At 43.0% G+C, this 19,873-nt stretch overlaps 1 protein-coding gene across 1 annotated transcript in view; it reads right to left on the bottom strand.

Annotated features, from left to right (window-relative positions):
• Positions 1-19,873, bottom strand: part of SVEP1 (sushi, von Willebrand factor type A, EGF and pentraxin domain containing 1) — a 129,208-nt gene that overhangs the window by 75,821 nt on the left and 33,514 nt on the right. The window contains 8 exon segments of the mRNA XM_083720053.1: positions 55-249; positions 2,017-2,148; positions 4,430-4,537; positions 5,934-6,063; positions 7,694-7,812; positions 9,270-9,467; positions 12,387-12,566; positions 18,483-18,662. Coding sequence (XP_083576179.1) covers positions 55-249; positions 2,017-2,148; positions 4,430-4,537; positions 5,934-6,063; positions 7,694-7,812; positions 9,270-9,467; positions 12,387-12,566; positions 18,483-18,662 — 1,242 coding nt within the window.

The following is a 19,873-nucleotide window of genomic DNA, read 5'->3' as shown; positions in this document are numbered from 1 at the left end:
CTACACAAAGAATACACTAGGTCCTTGGAAATCAAAATACATAATAAACCTTACGAGAACAGTCAGGCCATTCTGTAGAATACGGTGGATTCCAGATACCATCTTTGTAGGCACAATAGTAATTTTCATTGGAACCTGATGTGAAGTCATATCCAGCCATGCAGCGTAATGTGCAATTAACTCCTGTCTTATCTTCTGTGCATATAAAATCCCCGTTTACTGGGGTAAAGGGGATTTCACAAGGAGAGCCTGGGGAAGGAAAAAAGAGAGAGAAAACAATAAAGGAAGGCTCTCGTGCTTCCTCTTGGCATTAAAAAATGCAAATCACCTTTATTCTGGATATTGAGCCTGTGGTACAGACCCCACCCCAAACTTCTGTACTTTGATTGCTCTGTGATCTTCTTCTCAGTTCCACTCCTCCTGAATTCTCCTCCTGGGAGAATTTCTAAAATCAATTCTGGAACTGGAGCATGTGAAATTTCCCACAACCTAAGAGTTCATCTTTCTCCTTTCCCCTGTATAGCACCCATGGGTGCGTGCCCATTTCTAAACACAGCAACAAAGGAATCTTGATGCAATTGTATGTATGATTGCAGCAAGAGTCTTTTTCTGCAGTGTTTTACCAATGTGCACAAGCACGCCTGCACATTGGCAAATCACCCCACACAAAAATGTTGGCATAGCTGTACGTATGGTGGCATCAAGATCGCTATTTTGTTCATCGGGGAGAGAGAACACAAATTAACCAAAGGAGCTTAAAATTACGACAGACTGCGCTCTGTATGTAATCGAGAAATTAAAGCAACAACAACAGATTCAATGGAAAACCTGGAACTCTTAAGTACAAAAGAGAAATTCAGAGGAGGGGAATTTTTGGAAATACCCATAAACTATCTATCATCTATCTATCTATCTATCTATCTATCTATCTATCTATCTCTATCTATCTATCTATCTATCTATCTATCTATCTATCTATCTATCTATCTATCATCTATCTATCTTCTATCATCTATCTATCTATCTATCTATCTATCTATCTATCTATCTATCATCTGTCTATCTGTCTATCTATCTATCTCTATCTATCATCTATCATCTATCTATCTATCTATCATCTATCTATCTATCTATCTATCTATCATCATCTATATCTATCTATCATCTATCTATCTATCTATCTATCATCTATCTATCTATCTATCTATCTATCTATCTATCTATCTATCTATCATCTATCTATCTATCTATCAATCATCTATCATCTATCTATCATCATCTATCATCTATCTCTATCTATCTATCTATCTATCTATCTCTATCTATCATCTATCTATCTATCATCTATCTATCATCTATCTATCTATCTATCTATCTATCTATCTATCTATCTATCTATCTATCTATCTATCTCTATCTATCTATCTATCTATCTATCTATCTATCTATCTATCATCTATCTATCTATCTATCTATCTATCTATCTATCTATCTATCTCTATCTATCTATCATCTATCTATCTATCTATCTATCTATCTATCTATCTATCTATCATCTATCTATCTATCTATCTATCTATCTATCTATCTATCTCTATTAGGTTTTTAAACATATCCTTTCCAACAATCATTTAACATAACTTCTTATCTTATATAATATTTTAGACTTCCGTCAACAACCTCTGATGATTTTCTGTTATTTATCACTTATTCAGCATTTCTTAATTTCTCTATTACTCTTAATTATCCTTAACTAATAGTTCTCCTCATAGTCTTTCTTGCAATATTTCAAATAGTCCTCCTTACAGAACATCTTGCAATTCTACTAGCATAATCTGTTAATTACAATTGCTTTTCAAATAATTCATGTATTTACTCCAATCTTCTAAGAATCTCTGATCCCGCAGGTTTCGAATCCTTCCTGTTAATTTATCTAATTCTGCATAGTCCATTAATTTCAGGAAATACCCATAAACTGTGCAAGCCATTTTAAATGTAAGCACCAACAAAACCTACCTCTGATGACTATGTGGAGCTCACAGGTCCTGTTATTTCCTGAGGAGTCACTGGCAGTATACTGAACCACTGTCTCTCCTTTGGGGAAAAGATCTCCAGATGAGTGGCTTTTAGTTATTGTTAAGACCAAACCTAGAAAAGCCAGAGGGGAAAAAAGAAGAAGACATCAGTCCATTATTTCTGCCTACAAACCGTAGTCCTACCAGCTTGAGTCCAAAGCCATTGTTCTGGGCTTTAAATGCTTGAAGCCCGATGCCACCGGATTTTACTAAATCCCAATGAGTCCTATGAAACGTTGGAAAATGTTTTTGGAGGGAATGTTCTTCAAATGCTTAATGTAGCATAATCAAGTCTCTAATTAATTTTGTTCGTAAGAACAGCGTAGGATTGCGGGAATATGACTATAAGCCCGGTCAGGAAGAGTGGTAGAAATTGTTTCACATATTATTTTATCTGGATTATATTTTATTGTTATTATTTACACAACACACTTCACTGAAAGATCCCAGGGTGGTGTAAAACATTAAAAACACACAAGAGAACATCAGTGATAAAAACATAATAAAAAGCATGCTGACAGATAGCCTAATAAAAAAATAGTCATAATAATAACAGTCCTCTCCCCCATACTTTCACAGGCCATAGATTACTTAATAGCCATAGGCCTGGGTAAAGAGGAATGTTTTTGTCTGGCACCATCATTACATGCCTTTATGCGCCAGGCAAGCCTCTCTGGTGAGAGCATTCCACAAATGAGGAGCCACCACAGAGAAGGCCCGTTCTCTCACTCTTCCAAACGACATTTATTGTCCCAGTCCCAGTTTTCTATGCTATTCTTTGTGATTTGAGTAGAACTGGTGTGTAACAATAACGATAATAATATAGCACCATCACTTTACAAAATATAATAATAATTGATTATTTGTCATTTGATTGAAAAACATGCAAATACGTATTAAAATAATGGGAGAATGTACTGTTTAAGAATGGTTTATTACTCTGTTTTGGGGACCCCTTTGAATGTATTCCAAAGGTTAACTAATATATAATTATAATGGCTTGTAGGTGGTTGCAAACAGAATGCCTCCTTCAACTGACACATGGGGACAAAAACCCAACAGATGAACCTGGTGGAAGAATGGGGAGGGAAGCAATACAGTGGTACCTTGGGTTACATACGCTTCAGGTTACATACGCTTAACATAATGGGACTGTGGGCACTTCTTTGTGCAAATTCGATTCTAACTGAAATACAGTGGTACCTCAGGTTACATACGCTTCAGGTTACATATGCTTCAGGTTACAGACTCCGCTAACCCAGAAATAGTGCTTCAGGTTAAGAACTTTGCTTCAGGATAAGAACAGAAATCAGGCTCCAGTGGCATGGCAGCAGCAGGAGGCCCCATTAGCTAAAGTGGTGCTTCAGGTTAAGAACTATTTCAGGTTAAGAACAGACCTCTGAAATGAATTAAGTACTTAACCCAAGGTACCACTGTATTAGCAAATCCCCCCCTTCTCTCTACAGCCCCCTGTACCACCTCTGATGTTGCTCTGGAGGCTCCCTCAGCCTCTGGAGCAGATTTTGGAAGAGCATTTTGGAAAGCTGCCTCCCAACACTTTCAGAGGGTGGGAGTGTCCCACAAACAGGACTCTTCCCCAGAGTTGCTGCCTCCGGTGAGATCTAGTTAGCATTCAAGCCATTATGCCAGATTTTCCATTCTCATGCTAACAAGCGCCAAGAGTAAATGACATAAAGGCAGCAATCATTCTCTATCAATTAGTAAAAAAGTAAAGGTAAAGGACCCCTGACAGTTAAGTCCAGCTGCAGATGACTCTGGGGTTGCGGCACTCATCTCGCTTTACAGGCTGGGGGAGCTGGTATATGTCCGCAGACAGTTTTTCTGGGTCATGTGGCCAGCATGACTGAGCCACTTCTGGCGCAACAGAACACCGAAACCAGAGCAGCGCACGGAAATGTTGTCTACCTTCCTGCCAGTGCAGTACCTATTTATCTACTTGCACTGGTGTGCTTTCAAACTGCTAGGTTGGCAGGAGCAAGCAGGGACCGAGCAACAGGAGCTCACCCCATCGCGGGGATTCGAACTGCCAACCTTCTGATTGGCAAGCCCAAGAGGCTCTGTGTTTTAGACCACAGCGCCACCTTTGTCCCCTCTATCAATTAGTACTAGATATTAAAAGCCTTATCTTGAGATCTTACATTTCTTCATGCTTGTCATGATATTATTTTATTTAGAAAGCTCCTCCAATGACCAAATCACATCCAAGTGTAAACAAAACTAGCCCACCCCCATCACACAAGTCTGCAAAATGATTTATTTGGGGCATTTTCACACACTCTCTCTCTCTTTTAAGAGAACTCCCTCCCCACCCTTCCGCAAACATAGCAGCTTACCTGAGTTATCTGAAAACTGTGGTTCATCCCATGTTACTCTGTACTCCTTCTCAGCCCCCTGAATTGGTGGTGGGGATCTGCACTTATCAATTACTGGGGGTTCGTTGTCTAAATAATTTAAAGGCAGAAAAGGAAATTTGATCACAAGGGAGCAGAAAGAAAGAAAAAAAATTAAACAAGAACGTCAAATCAAGCCCAGAGATGCCATGCAAGTTTAAGATAAGAGCTCCCTGTGGACTACATGAGTCATTAGAACAGGAAACATAAATAACTTTGTATCAATAAATGCAGCATGGATACATCATGTTTAAGGCCACAATAAATGCATTTGAAGAGCTGTCACTGAAACTCCATTAAAGTAGACGTTTAGCTGTTCCCCACTGGCTTTCCGCTGCCAGATACTGAGCAGACCATGGCTGCGTTTTTCTACTGGCAAGAAGCTGCATGAAATTAATGGGGGGCAGAAGTTCACTGATGCGAGCTTTCAACTACAGACATGTGTGTTTAATAAGACTATTTGCCTGATAAGAATCAGAAGAGGGCTTTAATAGCAATGGAGTATTGGGCTTTCTCTGCAAACATAAGCAGACAGACCACTTCCAGATTCCTTTTCCATATCAAACGACTGGGGCTCACAACCGAGTCATGAAACCACATCCACACCTATTTCCCGCTGCAATCTCACAAGGCCTTATGCACAAAATCCTACCAACCGAGCCACAAGAACTCCTTACATCAGGCCAATGATGCCCGGCGAAGAGGAGGGGGGATGCCCTACATCAGAGGAGAAACGTTTGCTTTCCAGTGGTATTACCAAGCCGCTCTGAGCTCCTTTGTTTTAGGGAAGGCTGGCATGTAAGCCCAGTGCTGGAGAGATGGAACACATTTTCCCACTCCACACAAGATCTAAAGAGTGCTCGCCAGAAGCTCGGCTCTGCCCTCGCCGGTCCTGGAAGGGTCCTTTTAAAAAGTCCCATATGCTCAGAGACTTTGCGCCTGTTCATTGGGGGAGATAGAAAGCCCAGAGCACTTGTTCTTTTGATGTCCCTTTTATGAAGAGGCACGTAGTGAGACCATCGATCCCCTACATGTGAGGCTCGCTGACCTCCCGGAAAAGCAGAAAATCGACCTTTTCCTGTTAGGCAAAGATCATAAGACGACCCGGATGATCGCCAGATTCTGTGTACAGATCTGTAGGCGCAGATCATCCCCCAACACAAATCCCCAAACTCTGTTCCATGGGTGACTCTAGGTCATCTCTCTGAGGTAGCTTATCTTAAAGTTTTGTCTATACGCTTATTGGCTTCTCGCAGCGAGGGAACTGCCAGAAGGCCCTTGGCGCTGGACCTCAGTGTCCAGGCAGAATGATGGGGGTGGAGATGCTCCTTCAGGTATAGTGGACCGAGGCCATCTAGGGCTTTAAAGGTCAGACCAACCCTTTGAATTGTGCTCAGAAACATACTATATACACCTAAATGTGTATATTTTTTTCTATAGCACTCACCAATAACTTTGATGCTGAAAGTGCAGCTTGCCTGGTTCCCTGTTCTGTCCACTGCCGTATAGGTGATATCAACTTCTCCAATTGGGAAAAGGTAAGGTGGAATAAAAGCAGGAGTCACCTGAATCGACACCTGTGGTGGGAACAAACTTTTTAGTGGTTCCTGGGACTTCAGGAGAGAGGAGGGCATGGGTTTCTTAGAGCTGCAGGGCTCGAAGCAGCCTAGAGGCAGATGTGGAATGACTAAAATGTCCCTTCGCCCCACACTAGACTTCCACTGGAGTCTGCAAACTGCGCAGCTACTGTCTGTAAATAAAGGCAATGCTGTGTGAAGCTTGAGCCTTGATCACAACTGCTCTTTATTCAACTCCTTCACGCATGCGACTAAGATTTTGCTGTGCATAGATAAGAAGACAAGATCTGCTGCTATGCACTTGATTCATGAAGCTTGCGTGCGACTCTGCTGCACACAGGGAAAAGAAAAGCTTTGTAGAATGGTGAAGCAAACCCCTACGGTTATTTTCTTGTGCAGAATTCATAGACAATGTAGAAATCCCCCCTCCACCTCAATAAAATTGAACATATTCAGATGTTCTCTAATCAGTACCCTTCCTCTGTTGATGTACTGATTAAGTAGCCTGCTAAAAGGAGTTAGTCAATTAATAATCAGCTCAACAAAGCCAGAGGAGAAAGTGGTGTGTGTCCGTAATGCTCTTGATGTACAAAATGGTCATAAAGGCAACAGACTAGTTGAACCATCTAGTAGTTCCCCCCCCCCCTAAAGCTGTGTTTCCCAAACTTGGGTCTCCAGCTGTTTTTGGACTACAACTCCCATCATTCCCAGCTAGCAGGACCAGTGGTCAGGGATGATGGGAGTTGTAGTTGTAATAAATACGGGTGTGAGAGTCTGATGTTTGCATACTTATTGGAAAATAAAACTACTTTATTTTGAGCAGGTATTTGTGTGTATTTGTGGCATTATTTGCAGACTCAGTAGATGGCAGTGTGGTGGAGAGTGTTTTGGGCAGCCTTTTGGATACAAATTACATTTTGAAATACTTTGATTGTTACATTCTTCAAAATGACATTTTGGATACATTCAGAAAAGTACAGCATAAGACAACATTTCAGTCAAGATACATTCACAAATACATTTTGTAAGGAAAATACATTTTAAAAGAGATACACTTTGTGAAGAACGAGATACATCTCAGTAAGGGCACCTCAGCAAGAATATATTCAGACTCATTTCAGTGAGACAGACATAGCAAAAGGCACATTAAATCACATTCAACGATACATGAAAAGACACAGCAAAATGACATATTCCCAATGATGCATTCTTCATGGCACGGTTTATTATTCTTGTGGGGCTTTTTGGTAGAATGATATAATTCTGATATTAGTAGGGTCATTTTCCTTTATTCCCCTCTCTGACCCTGACTCTCTTACAACATAGTCCCACAACAGCTGGAGACCCAGAGTTCCAGAAATGCTGCTCTAAAGTTTTCCCCGGGACAGCTGGCTCTCACTACCCAGGACATGCCATCAGACTGTGTCACTCACACCGTTGGGGAGGTGAAGCATGAGCACATGTGCTAGACCCTGAAAGCGTCTAGGCCAGTTAACACTATTTTGCACTTTTACAGTGGATTTGAGGGTTTAAGGCACTTCACGCCCCCATAATCTCATTAATTCATGACAAATCACTCGGCCCTACAAAAGAGTTTATGTCAAACCAAAAAGCCTTGGCTTTTCCTTACCTCATCTCTAGAATTGTCGCTTGCCTCTGGAACCTGCCAGCTAATATTTGCAGAGTTCTGGTGTTCAAGAGTAGAAGTTTCAATGTCACCAGGGCAGCTAATTTTGGGTGGTTCAATGTCTGTACCAGAAAAGAACACGAGTATTCCAAGAAGAATGGTGTATTTCAATTGTACAATTCCTTGCTGTCTAAAACAACTGCATCCACATGAAATTTAGATCCTTTATGTGTTGATTTGGAAAACTACCCACATTCCACAGACCTGAACAGAGGTTACTGATTTCCATTCCAAACATTTGATTTTAATGAAACAGTATGTATACACATACACTTTATTCCCCTGCTCCCTCGATAGAGGAGTTAAAATCTTCCTTTACTATTTGTTAAGTAATCAATCACTATTTTACAATAGCAATAAAATTCAGAAGGGTTACAGGAATCCTTCATTTTGCATGCATTTACTTTTGGAACACACTGCTGACAAAACTTAATTGATATCTGTTTATAAGAGCCCACCAATGTCAAAGTTTAGTTATCAAATGTTATTATCAATGTAATCAATGGATTTAAAAAAATAATAATCCACAGAAACGGTTACAGGACTTGAATCTTAGATTTTCAAGACAGAAAACAACAAACGAGCAAGGAGCCAGATTCTGCACAGAGGCAGTCAGCTGCTGAGCATAAAAAATAAATTAAAAAAAATAGAGAGAAGACAGTGTGGTGTAGTATTTAGCACATTGGACTAGGACCTGGGGCACCAGGGCTCAAATTCCCATCTGTCCCCCCAAGCCTTCTATTTTTAACAAGATGAAAAATTCATCAAAACCCATACCTTTACAATATCCAGTTTTCATCTTGGGAAACGTTATGGAGGGAGGGACTTAAAATTTACAGTATGCTGTGTGTTGAAGGAGAACTATATGAAAATGATGTATCGTTGGCATTTAAGTAAAGGGATCCCTGACCCTTAGGTCCAGTTGCAAACGACTCTGGGGTTGTGGTGCTCATCTCGCTTTACTGGCTGAGGGAGCAGCATACAGCTTCCAGGTCATGTGGCCAGCATGACTAAGCCGCTTCTGGTGAACCAAAGCAGCACATGGAAACGCTGTTTACCTTCCTGCCAGAGTGGTACCTATTTATCTACTTGCACTTTGACGTGCTTTCAAGGTTGGCAGGAGCAAGGACTGAGCAATAGGAGCTCACCCCATCGCGGGGATTTGAACTGCCGCCCTTCTGATCGACAAGCCCTAGGCTCTGTGGTTTAGACCACAGCACCACCCATGTCCCTTTTATCATTGGTATTTAACACCTACCAAATTAGCAAAGATGTACAGGACTTCTTCAAATGTATGTTGGAAATGTAAGGAGAAGGAAGGCACGTTCTACCATATGTGGTGGACATGCAAGATAGCGAAAGCATTCTGGACGATGATATATAATGAGTTGAAATTTTTTTAACGGTGGAGGGGAATCTAAGGGTTCAGGGAATCCTAAATGATGACGATGATGCTTAATGTTTGAATACAAATATGCAATGTAAAACTGCAGAAAAAAGATTATTAAAAAATCCATACCTTTACAGAATGCCTTCTGCACTTTTCCACTCCACCTCCCACTGGTTAAGCACTGCAGTTCTTCTCTAACCCCAGACAAAAGGAATCCCCTCGGACAACTGAACCTGCACACAGCGCCATGCTTGGATGGTTCGAGCCCACAGAGGGGTGGGTGGACTGTCACATCTTTTGGTTTTTGGAAGGCGGGGCAATGCAGTTCTAGACAAAGGAAACACATGGACAAAAACAGATTGCACATTTGATATTCTATCACCATCATCATCGTCACTTTTAATTTGTATACCGTCTTTCTATTTTACAACACTCAAGTGGTTTACAAGCTGAAGAAACAAAAAGCGTACATCTTATAACAATCTGATGCACTACAAAAATGTGATAATAAAATAAGCAACCTACATCAAAAAAGTAACATTCATCATTAGAATAGTATTAAATAATATCAACATATAAAAGTTAAACAGAAACCCACTCAACAGTTACAAAAAATAATTTCTAAACTATAATCACTTAAACAATGGCAAGCCACAGTACATAAAATACCGTATTTTTTGCTCTATAAGACTCACTTTTCCCCTCCTAAAAAGTAAGGCGAAATACGTGTGCATATTATGGAGCGAATGCAGGCTGTGCAGCTATCCCAGAAGCCAGAACAGCAAGAGGGATTGCTGTTTTCACTGCACAGCGATCCCTCTTGCTGTTTTGGCTTCTGAGATTCAGAATATTTGTTTTCTTGTTTTCCTCCTCCAAAAACTAGGGGCGTCTTGTGGTCTGGTGTGTCTTATAGAGCAAAAAAATACGGTAGTAAAAGGTAAAGGTACCCCTGCCCGTACGGGCCAGTCTTGACAGACTCTGGGGTTGTGCGCCCATCTCACTTAAGAGGCCAGGGGCCAGCGCTGTCCGGAGACACTTCCGGGTCACGTGGCCAGCGTGACAAAGCTGCATCTGGCGAGCCAGAGCTGCACACGGAAACGCCGTTTACCTTCCCGCTGGTAAGCGGTCCCTATTTATCTACTTTCACCCGGAGGTGCTTTCGAACTGCTAGGTTGGCAGGCGCTGGGACCGAGCAGCGGGAGCGCACCCCGCCGCAGGGATTCGAACCGCTGACCTTTCAATCGGCAAGTCCTAGGCGCTGAGGCTTTAACCCACAGCGCCACCTGCGTCCCCCCCCAAAAAAATACGGTAATACAATACAAATTGAGAAGAAGAGACTGGCTGCTGGAAGGAGGCCTTTCCTGACAAAGTCTCTCCCCTCACAGTTATTCCTTCAAGACCAGCTCCCTTACGAGGACTCCTAGGGTCGGAAGGTGGGGCAAGGCAAGTATCAACTTACAGCATTAAGTGTTTCTTTGTGCTGAATGCACACACACTTTGACACATCTTCCCATGTGCTGATTAGTTGAAAAAAGTGTCTGCAAGTGTGGCTAAGTGCCTGAATACAACACCACGGGACCTGGCAAGTTCAGCAGATAAGTCTGAAGTTCAGCAATGCCAGACTTATGCCAGAAACAACAGTAGGAATGAAAGGCACTGCGTTGTTCAGGACCCTGTATTTATTCCTACATCACATCAATGGTGCTCAGTTTGTTTCGTGCTAAGGAAACAATGAAAGTGAGCCAAATGCCCGAAGGACTAAATCTCAATATAGTTTAGACATACGGACTGAATTTATTACATATCACACTTTCACTAATTCTAGGGTGTAGAATCCTTGTGAAATTCTGAACTTGTTGATTGGAGAGTATACAAAACTTTTAATTTGAATTTCAATAATTCATTTTAACTTGTTACAGTTCCTTAGCCTTTATAACGTGTAAACAGCCAGTATGTTTTTCAAGTTTCTGTCTGCATTCCCACACTTGCCCACCTACACTAGCGGCCAAAATTGTGGAAACCTTTTGGAAAAAAGTGTATTTCTGAGGTCTGATGGCTCATAACACCACATTTATTTTGGAGTAATACCATAAAATTATATAACAGTGGGAAGATGAATTAATGAAGAATGTAATGCAACGAAGTTTGTTGAACTATCTGTTATCAAAAGTTATAGACAAAGAACCAGCAAAATGAAGCACAACCTCCTTAAGGTGATATGTAGCTATTTGATATGGTGATATGTAGCCATTTGAATGTAGCCAGTGAGCATGATCACTGCAGATGGTGACAGCAGTCACGAAATTAAAAGACACCTGCTCCTTGGGAGAAAGGCGATGGCAAACCTAGACAGCATCTTAAAAAGCAGAGACATCACCTTGCCAACAAAGGTCTGTATAGTTAAAGCTATGGTTTTCCCACTAGTGATGTATAGAAGTGGGAGCTGGACCATAAAGAAGGCTGATCGCCGAAGAATTGATGCTTTTGAATAATGATGCTGGAGGAGACTCTTAAGAGTCCCATGGACTGCAAGAAGATCAAATGCATCCATTCTGAAGGAAATTAGCCCTGAGTGCTCACTGGAAGGACAGATCATGAAGCTGAGGCTCCAATACTTTGGCCACCTCATGAGAAGAGAAGACTCCCTGGAAAAGACCCTGATGTTGGGAAAGATGGAGGGCACAAGGAGAAGGGGACGACAGAGGACAAGATGGTTGGACAGTGTTCTTGAAGCTACAAACATGAGTCTGACCAAACTGTGGGAGGCAGTGGAAGACAGGAGTGCCTGGCGTGCTCTGGTCCATGGGGTCACGAAGAGTCAGACATGACTAAACGAATAAACAACAACAACAAGTGAGCATGAGTGTTTAGAGAGCCAATCAGATGTTATGAGCCATCAAACCTTGGAAATACACTTTTTCCAAAAGGTTTCCACAATTTTGGCCATGTTTCTTTTTAGAAAATGGTTGTTGGAGACAACAAATGAAAGCAGCGTAACAAGTTACATGATACAGTGTATAAAAACTGAACGAACTTCATTGCTGGCACTCGTCTCTTGAGAGACAATGGAGCGTGCCTCCAAAAATATACGTATGCATTTATGTTTTGCTTTCCTTTGAAAGAAGTTTTGGCAGTTGTTGCAATTGCTGGAGGTTTTAGTTTTGTCATCAGCATTTTGTTGGTTAAAGTAACAAACCCTGGTTTTGAGTTGTGTTCCAAAGAGACAGTAGCAGAATGAAAACATACCCACACACTTTGGCTCCTTGCCATCCCACTGCGAGTTGCTTTGACAGGTGAGTTTGGAGCTACCTTCCAATTTGTACCCCTCATCGCAAGTCATCAAGCACACTGTCTTATACGAGATCCCACTTAGCGAGCAGTTAATGTGCCCATTTTGAGGGGCGAAGAGTTTGGGGCATGTGCGAACTGTAGAAGTTAAAACAAAGTACATCAACACGTTTACTGGGAAGCAGTTGAGTAAGACATGCACACAACTTTCCATCTTTTTCTCGGTAATCATTATTGCACTCTCTGGCAATGAAACCACTGGCAACAGAAGGGGCCAAGATGCTGAAAAGTGTGTTCAGGTTTGGGCTGTTGAATTCTGTGCACTTTAAAGATCAGAAAATGCATATACAACAATATCGAGAGACCTGGCCCATCAAATAGGCATCCAGGGTTGTCACAAATTGCAAATGCAGGTAGCTAAACCAAATAATATTTCCTTGAGGTGCCTCAGCAAACATGTCTTGGGGCTTGACTGAGGACAGAGGCAACTTTCTTATAAGTCCAATTGGCTTGTAATCTTGGGTCATTTACATGAGCCATCTGGGGCATTCAGAATCTGTTTCCTACCTCATCCCGGCAAGAATCTCTAGCAGAACCAGCCCAGAGATGAAGTAGAACAAAGCACCCACCACAGGGCAGTGGAAAGAATACAAGAGATGGTGTCCTGGCCACCCCATAGATTCTGCTGCTGGTTAACACCTGCCTTTCGCTGGATTTTGGGGAAAGGAGAGGTGTTCCAGTATGCTGCATTGCTGCTTGTCTTCCTGGCCGGAGAGCAGGAAAGGCGAACCCAAACGCTTAGCAGAACACCCCTTCTCTTGCAAAGTTTGGTAAGGGTTTGTGTGTTCTGGGGGCAGCAGAATGGGGGGGGGCATGAAGTGGCACATTTCTGTTTTGCTTCAGGGGGTGAAAGGGGCTAAAGGTAAAGGTAAAGGTAAAGGGACCCCTGAGCATTAGTTCCAGTCATGGCTGACTCAGGGGTTGTGGCACTCCTTTCGCTTTATTGGCCGAGGGAGCCGGCGTACAGCTTCCGGGTCATGGGGCCAGCATGACTAAGCCGCTTCTGGTGAACCAGAGCAGTGCATGGAAATGCCATTTACCTTCCCGCCGGAGCGGTACCTATTTATCTACTTGCACTTTGATGTGCTTTTGAACTGCTAGGTTGGCAGGAGCAGGGACTGAGCAACAGGAGCTCACCCCATTGCGGGGATTCGAACCGCTGACCTTCTGATCGGCAAGCCCTAGGCTCTGTGGTTTAACCCACAGCGCCACCCGCCATCACTGATCCCTGGGGCCAAGTAATGTCTGAACAGATCCTCTTGAGGAAATTCCTTTTATAAAATTACACAGCTAGGAATATTTGGCATTGTGGCTCTCCCCCCCCCCAATTAGAACTCAGTTCCAGCACCTCTCAGATGGGTGCCCTTGCCATTCTAAAGAGAAAGAGGGAGGTGTTCCTGGTGAGTTCCGGCACCTCTTTTTCTAGACTGTTTGGCATCCTTTATTTATTTGTTTCATTAAAGCGATCATCAAATAGGAACTGAGGCTAGCACAAGCACAGAAATGAATTTATCCAGAGAAATATACACCTTTTTGACAGGTAATTAGCAGATAATAACCTCTGAGGTATCAGTCATGTTAAGTCAACTGTACAAAAATACTGTTGTGTATCTGCCAGCGACAAGACGTGGTCTCAACAGCAGCAGCAAGAGCAACAGCAGCAGCAAGAGCAACAGCTAGCAGACCTTTTAAACAATTGAGGAACAGAATAGAATATGAAGTGGCAAACCAAACATCCATCTAACATCTGTGCACTGGGAATGTCAAGTTGTTCAGTTCTAGAATGCTGTCTTTCTCCAACTTGAACCCCCCCCCTGATGAAACTGCATACTAAAAAAAAGGGGGGGGGTTTAAAAAGGGATTAAATATATTTTAAGAAGCTTGGCCCCTGGAAGCGTGTTATGCAATTTTTTATTGCAGCTATGTTTAATTTGGCAGGCTTGCTTATTTCTGGATAACCTCTTCATAAGAAAGAGGAAAAGCATCTAGGATTCTTTAGAGCTTTGGTGCCAAGGATAAAAAAAAATATCTGTGGAAGAATTAAGGCTCATCATGACATTCTTCCCGCCTCCAACATCTCCCAGGGCAATTTTAATGCCTTTATAATACTCTGTGGAACAATACCCAGGCACAGACTTTTGTAATCTGTTGGATGTTAAGTATTATCTCTTGCCTGTTGTTTCTTCTCCAGCCAGAAAGCCAAGATTCTGTGGCAATTTCATCTATCGTTATTAAGATTAGATGCCAAATATCTGAGGATGCTGCGAATCCCGATTAATCTCACACTTTGCCGAATTCGTTCTTGGAATATTCTGGCTCACCGCACAGAAAAGGATCTCCTTACCAGAACACAAGTGGGATGGAGATTAAGTGGGAGAAACTCTGCTGCCATCTTTTCCATGTTCTTTATACAGGAGTCCTTGTCTGTAAGGGGACTTTGTTCCCAGTTCGTTTACTATAGCTACACTGGATTTTTTTAAAAGTTTATTTTAATTACTTGCAGTGCTAGCATTTGAGGTTTTCCTACAGATCAACGCAGCACAGCCAAAATCAGAACAAACAGCTTATCTCAGCCCTCATGAATGCAGAAATGGAATGAGATCTAATTCAGGCACACCCTTCAGTATTCCTGCTCCTTCCTTCCTTCTCTCCAAACACATAGGCACTTAAATGTGCATGCATGAGCACATGGCCAGGAGTCTAATTTTGCATTCACATTTCATTCTAGGCCAAACCATGAAGCTGTGGGAGAGGAGATTGTAGCTACCTCGCTCATCCCATTTCTGCTACTCCATCAGGCACTTGGATTAGCCTGTCATCCAAACCTGGACTTCTGGTGTAGCTGCGAAACTGTGCCAGGTGTAGCTGCGAAACTGCAAGCCTTAAACCATAGGAACCTGGTTACAGCTCATGGTTCGTCAGAAGAAAGCAAAACCATGAGCCACTGTTTGGACACGAGAGTTACTATAAGCTTATTTCTGCGCACCAAAGCAGCAAAATGACTGGGAAGAGAAGCAAAACAACTATGAGCTCCACTCTGGAGACCTGTGCTCTCAGACACTGACATTAAACCAGGCCACTGTGAAACTAGGACTTCCCCTGACATTGCTGCAAATCCAGTGCACAAACAAAGAAAAACTGACAGATTTAGGTAGCATTTCTGCATGAAAGGCAAATATTATTATTTTGAAAAAGTGCCCCTGAATCAATGCACCTTGTGGGTATTTTTTTTTTTTTACAAGGTGACTTTTCAAAATCCACTTGGAATTGTTGCTTTGCCACAAAACTCCTGTGATCACAAGGAAAGATCGGGTGTAACGAACTTCACCGTAATTGCTCTTTCCTGCTCTTTCCTTTTACGCTATTGCTGTGTAATTTACTCATGTGCTAATATGTCTAAGCACTGCTTGTCACACAAGTGACATCTTTTCGCTAAGCAAAGCAAGCACAGCAAAAGGATGACTGTTTAATGCCACAAGTTAACAAAGCCTACGACAGAATTAGCATCCTTCTGCTGTCCTTTCAAATGCATGTGATAAAAAGCTGGGAGGGCGGTTTGTGTTGGGATTAACGTGATGGCTCATGAAACTGCTCCTTTGATCACTCCTTTGCTTGCCACACTCGGAGCACATGCTTAAGTTGAGCATCGCTTGCCTAAGAGCCATGTGCCTTTGAAGGGAACCGAACCAAAATTAATCAAAAGTTATCTTTCAGACATTCAAAGAAAACTAACAGAAAAGGAAGATAATAGTAAGGTAAAGGTAAAGGTACCCCTGCCCGTACGGGCCAGTCTTGACAGACTCTGGGGTTGTGCGCCCATCTCACTCAAGAGGCCGGGGGCCAGCGCTGTCCGGAGACACTTCCGGGTCACGTGGCCAGCGTGACAAAGCTGCATCTGGCGAGCCAGAGCCGCACATGGAAACGCCGTTTACCTTCCCGCTGGTAAGCGGTCCCTATTTATCTACTTGCACCCGGAGGTGCTTTCGAACTGCTAGGTTGGCAGGCGCTGGGACCGAGCAGCGGGAGCGCACCCCGCCGCAGGGATTCGAACCGCCGACCTTTCAATCGGCAAGTCCTAGGCGCTGAGGCTTTAACCCACAGCGCCACCTGCGTCCCCAAGATAATAGTACAAGGCTCCATTTGCTACCCAAAGCCAATACTTCCCTGAAAAATAATAATAATAAAATTAAGTGTGAAATCCTTACCAATTGACTTCCCCCTAAACAAAAGTTTCTCAAACGTGGGTCTCCAGCTGTTTTTGGACTACAACTCCCATCAACCCTAGCTAGCAGGACCCATGGTCAGGGATGATGGGAACTGTAGTCTAAAAAAAACACAGATAGAGACCCAAGTTTGGGAAACCCTGCACAAATAACCAAATGACCAGCCTCTCAAGTGAATAAGAAGAAAACATGAGCTTCAGCCATCAGGTACTACACATGGAATTGAAAAGCAACAGCTCCCTCAACAGATCGGTCAGCTAAGCAATGGCTGGTTCCTATTTTCTGTTATTACATGATTCTTACATGCAGGTTCTGGATATTGCTGTACATGCATATTTGCTTGGGGTACACAATGCAACATGATTTTTATAGCATTTACAGATTGAATCAAAGAAAATAGTTTGGCATTTGGGAAACATCTCAAAGAATGAGTGTGACAGTAACATAAAAAAAAACCTTCTGTGGATAGTATGCAACTAAATCTTACTCAGAGCAGACACACTGAAATGAAGGAACCTAATTTTTCTTCTTCTTCTTCATACCCCGCCCATCTGGCTGGGTTTCCCCAACCACTCTGGGCAGTCCCCAACAGAATATTAAAAACCCAATAAGACATTAAACACTTCCCCGTACAGGGTTTCCTTCAGATGTCTAAAGGTCAGATAGTTGTTTATTTTCTTGACATCCGAAGGGAGGGTGTTCCACAGGATGGGCACCACTACCAAGAAGGCCCTCTGCCTGATTCCCTGTAACTTGGCTTCTCGCAGTGAGGGAACTGCCAAAAGGCCTTCGGAGCTGGACCTCAGTGTCAGGGCAGAACGATGGGGGTGAAGATGCTCTTTCAGGTATATTAATTTCTATTCTGAGTAAATTTTCATTGAATACTGCCCTTTCAGTTCTACATAACCGTTCTGCTGTCAGTAAAACTGGCAGGATTTGCTAAGTAATATTTGGAGCTAGCACTGTATTCCATTCAAATGTTGGTAGCAGGCCTAGTGGAAGCATATGCGAAATTGAAGAAAGACAGAACTGATTGCTATTGGTAAGTTTCTTGGTAATTAAAACAATACTTTTCATTTTCTACTAAAAATATATATTATTATTATTATTATTACCGTATTTTTCGCCCTATAGGACGCACCGTCCCATAAGGCGCATCTAGCTTTTTTGGGGGGGGGAATAAAGGGGCAAAAAAATATTTCCCGGCCAGGCACGGGGCTGGGGCGGGGGAGGCCCGAGCTTCCCCCAACCCCAGCCCCCAAACAGGCAGCTCTCTGCAAGCCGTGGGAGCCCCACGCTGGCTCCTGCTGCTTGCTGAGAGGTCCGTGAAGCCTGGACGCACTGAGCTCAGCACGCACAGGCTTCAGCGTGCAGGCAACTCTCCGCAAGCAGCAGGAGTCCAGCGCTGGCTCCCGCTGCTTGCTGAGAGGTGCGCAAAGCCTGGAGAGCGAGAGGGGTCGGTGCGCACCGACCCCTCTCGCTCTCCAGGCTTCAGTGAAAGGCTGCATTCGCCCCATAGGATGCACACACATTTCCCCTTCATTTTTAGAGGGGAAAAAGTGTGTCCTATAGGGCGAAAAATGTGGTATTAATAATAATAATAATAATAATAATAATAATAATAATAATAATAATAGTTTATTATTTGTACCCTGCCCATTGCCTGACTGCGTTGCCTGGGACACATATCATGGAAGATTGGAAGAGAATAACAACGAAACCAAGCCAACAAGAGAAAGACAATTCTTTTTCGAAAGTAAAGGCTTCTTACCTCTGCATGTCGTTTCTGAACCAGACCATAAGCCATTGGGCTGACAAAGTCGTATGCTGCTTCCCACAAGGTCAAATCCTGTTTTACATCGGATTCCACATGCAGCATTGAAATAATTGTTGCAGGTGTTCTGGATAAAATAGCCATTTTCAGGAGGGTGAAGTTCAGGGCAGTGAACCACTAATTGGAGCAAATAATAATTACAAACTGGTTACAGCACAAACCTAAAGGTAAAAGGTAAAGGACCTCTGGGCGGTTAAATCCAGTCAAAGGTGACTATGGGGTTGCGGCGCTCATCTCACCTTCAGGCCAAGGGAGCCGGCATTTGTCCACAGATGGCTTCCCAGGTCATGTGACCAGCAGGACTAAACCGCTGCTGGTGCAACGGGATACCGTGACGGAAACCAGAGCACACAGAAATTCCATTTACTTTCCCGCCATGGCAGTACCTATTTATCTACTTGCACTGACGTGCTTTCAAACTGCTAGGTTGGCAGGAGCTGGGACAGAGCAACGGGAGCTCACCCCGTTGCGGGGATTTGAACCGCCGACCTTCTGATCGGCAAGCCCAAGAGGCTCAGTGGTTTAGACCACAGCCCCACCCGCGTCCCTTACAGCACAGTCCTATACATGTCTATTCAGAAGTAAGCCCCACAGTGCTCCACAGGGCTTCACCCAGGTAAACATGTATAGGATTACAGCTTTAATTGTCATCGTTTCATGCGATTCCTAAGCAGGATTTATTTATTTATTAAATTTGGATACTGCTCTATACCTGTAGATCTCACGGCAGTTTGCAACATAATATTAAAATATAAAAAATCCTCAAAATACACAATACAAATAAGAACAGAAACAAACCAATAATCCCCTCTTCCACAACACATTTAAAAGGGCATCGGATGTAAATCGGATCAGCCCAAGGCCTGGTTGAAAAGGAATGTTTTCTGGCTGGTGCCTAAAGGTGTATAATGAAGGCGCCAGGCGAACCTCCCTGGGAAGAACATGCCACAAATGGGGAGCCTCTGCAGAGAAGGCCCTGCTCTCATGTTGCCACCCTCTGGACCTCTTGGGGACATGAAGAAGGGCCTCCGAGGATGATCTCAGAGTCCGTGTAGGTGCATATGGCTTTCTAGCTCAAAATCAGTACTTTGAATTGGGCCCAGAAACTAATTGGCAGCCAGTACAGTTGGGCCAGGATTGGTGTGATGTGCTCAATCCATCTAGCCTTGGTGAGAAACCTGGTCTCTGAATTCTGTACTAGCAGAAGAAAAAGAAGAAGAAGAAGAAGAAGAAGAAGAAGAGGAGGAGGAGAAGGAGGAGGAGGAGGAGGAGGAGTAGTAGTAGTAGTTTGGATTTGATATCCTTCTTTATCACTACCCTAAGGAGTC

The sequence above is a fragment of the Podarcis gaigeae genome (assembly GCF_964106915.1).
Source record: "Podarcis gaigeae genome assembly, chromosome: 17".
Classification (NCBI taxonomy): domain Eukaryota; kingdom Metazoa; phylum Chordata; class Lepidosauria; order Squamata; family Lacertidae; genus Podarcis; species Podarcis gaigeae.
The sequence above is the reverse complement of the archived record's forward strand: the minus strand, read 5'-3'. Positions and strand labels throughout refer to the sequence as shown.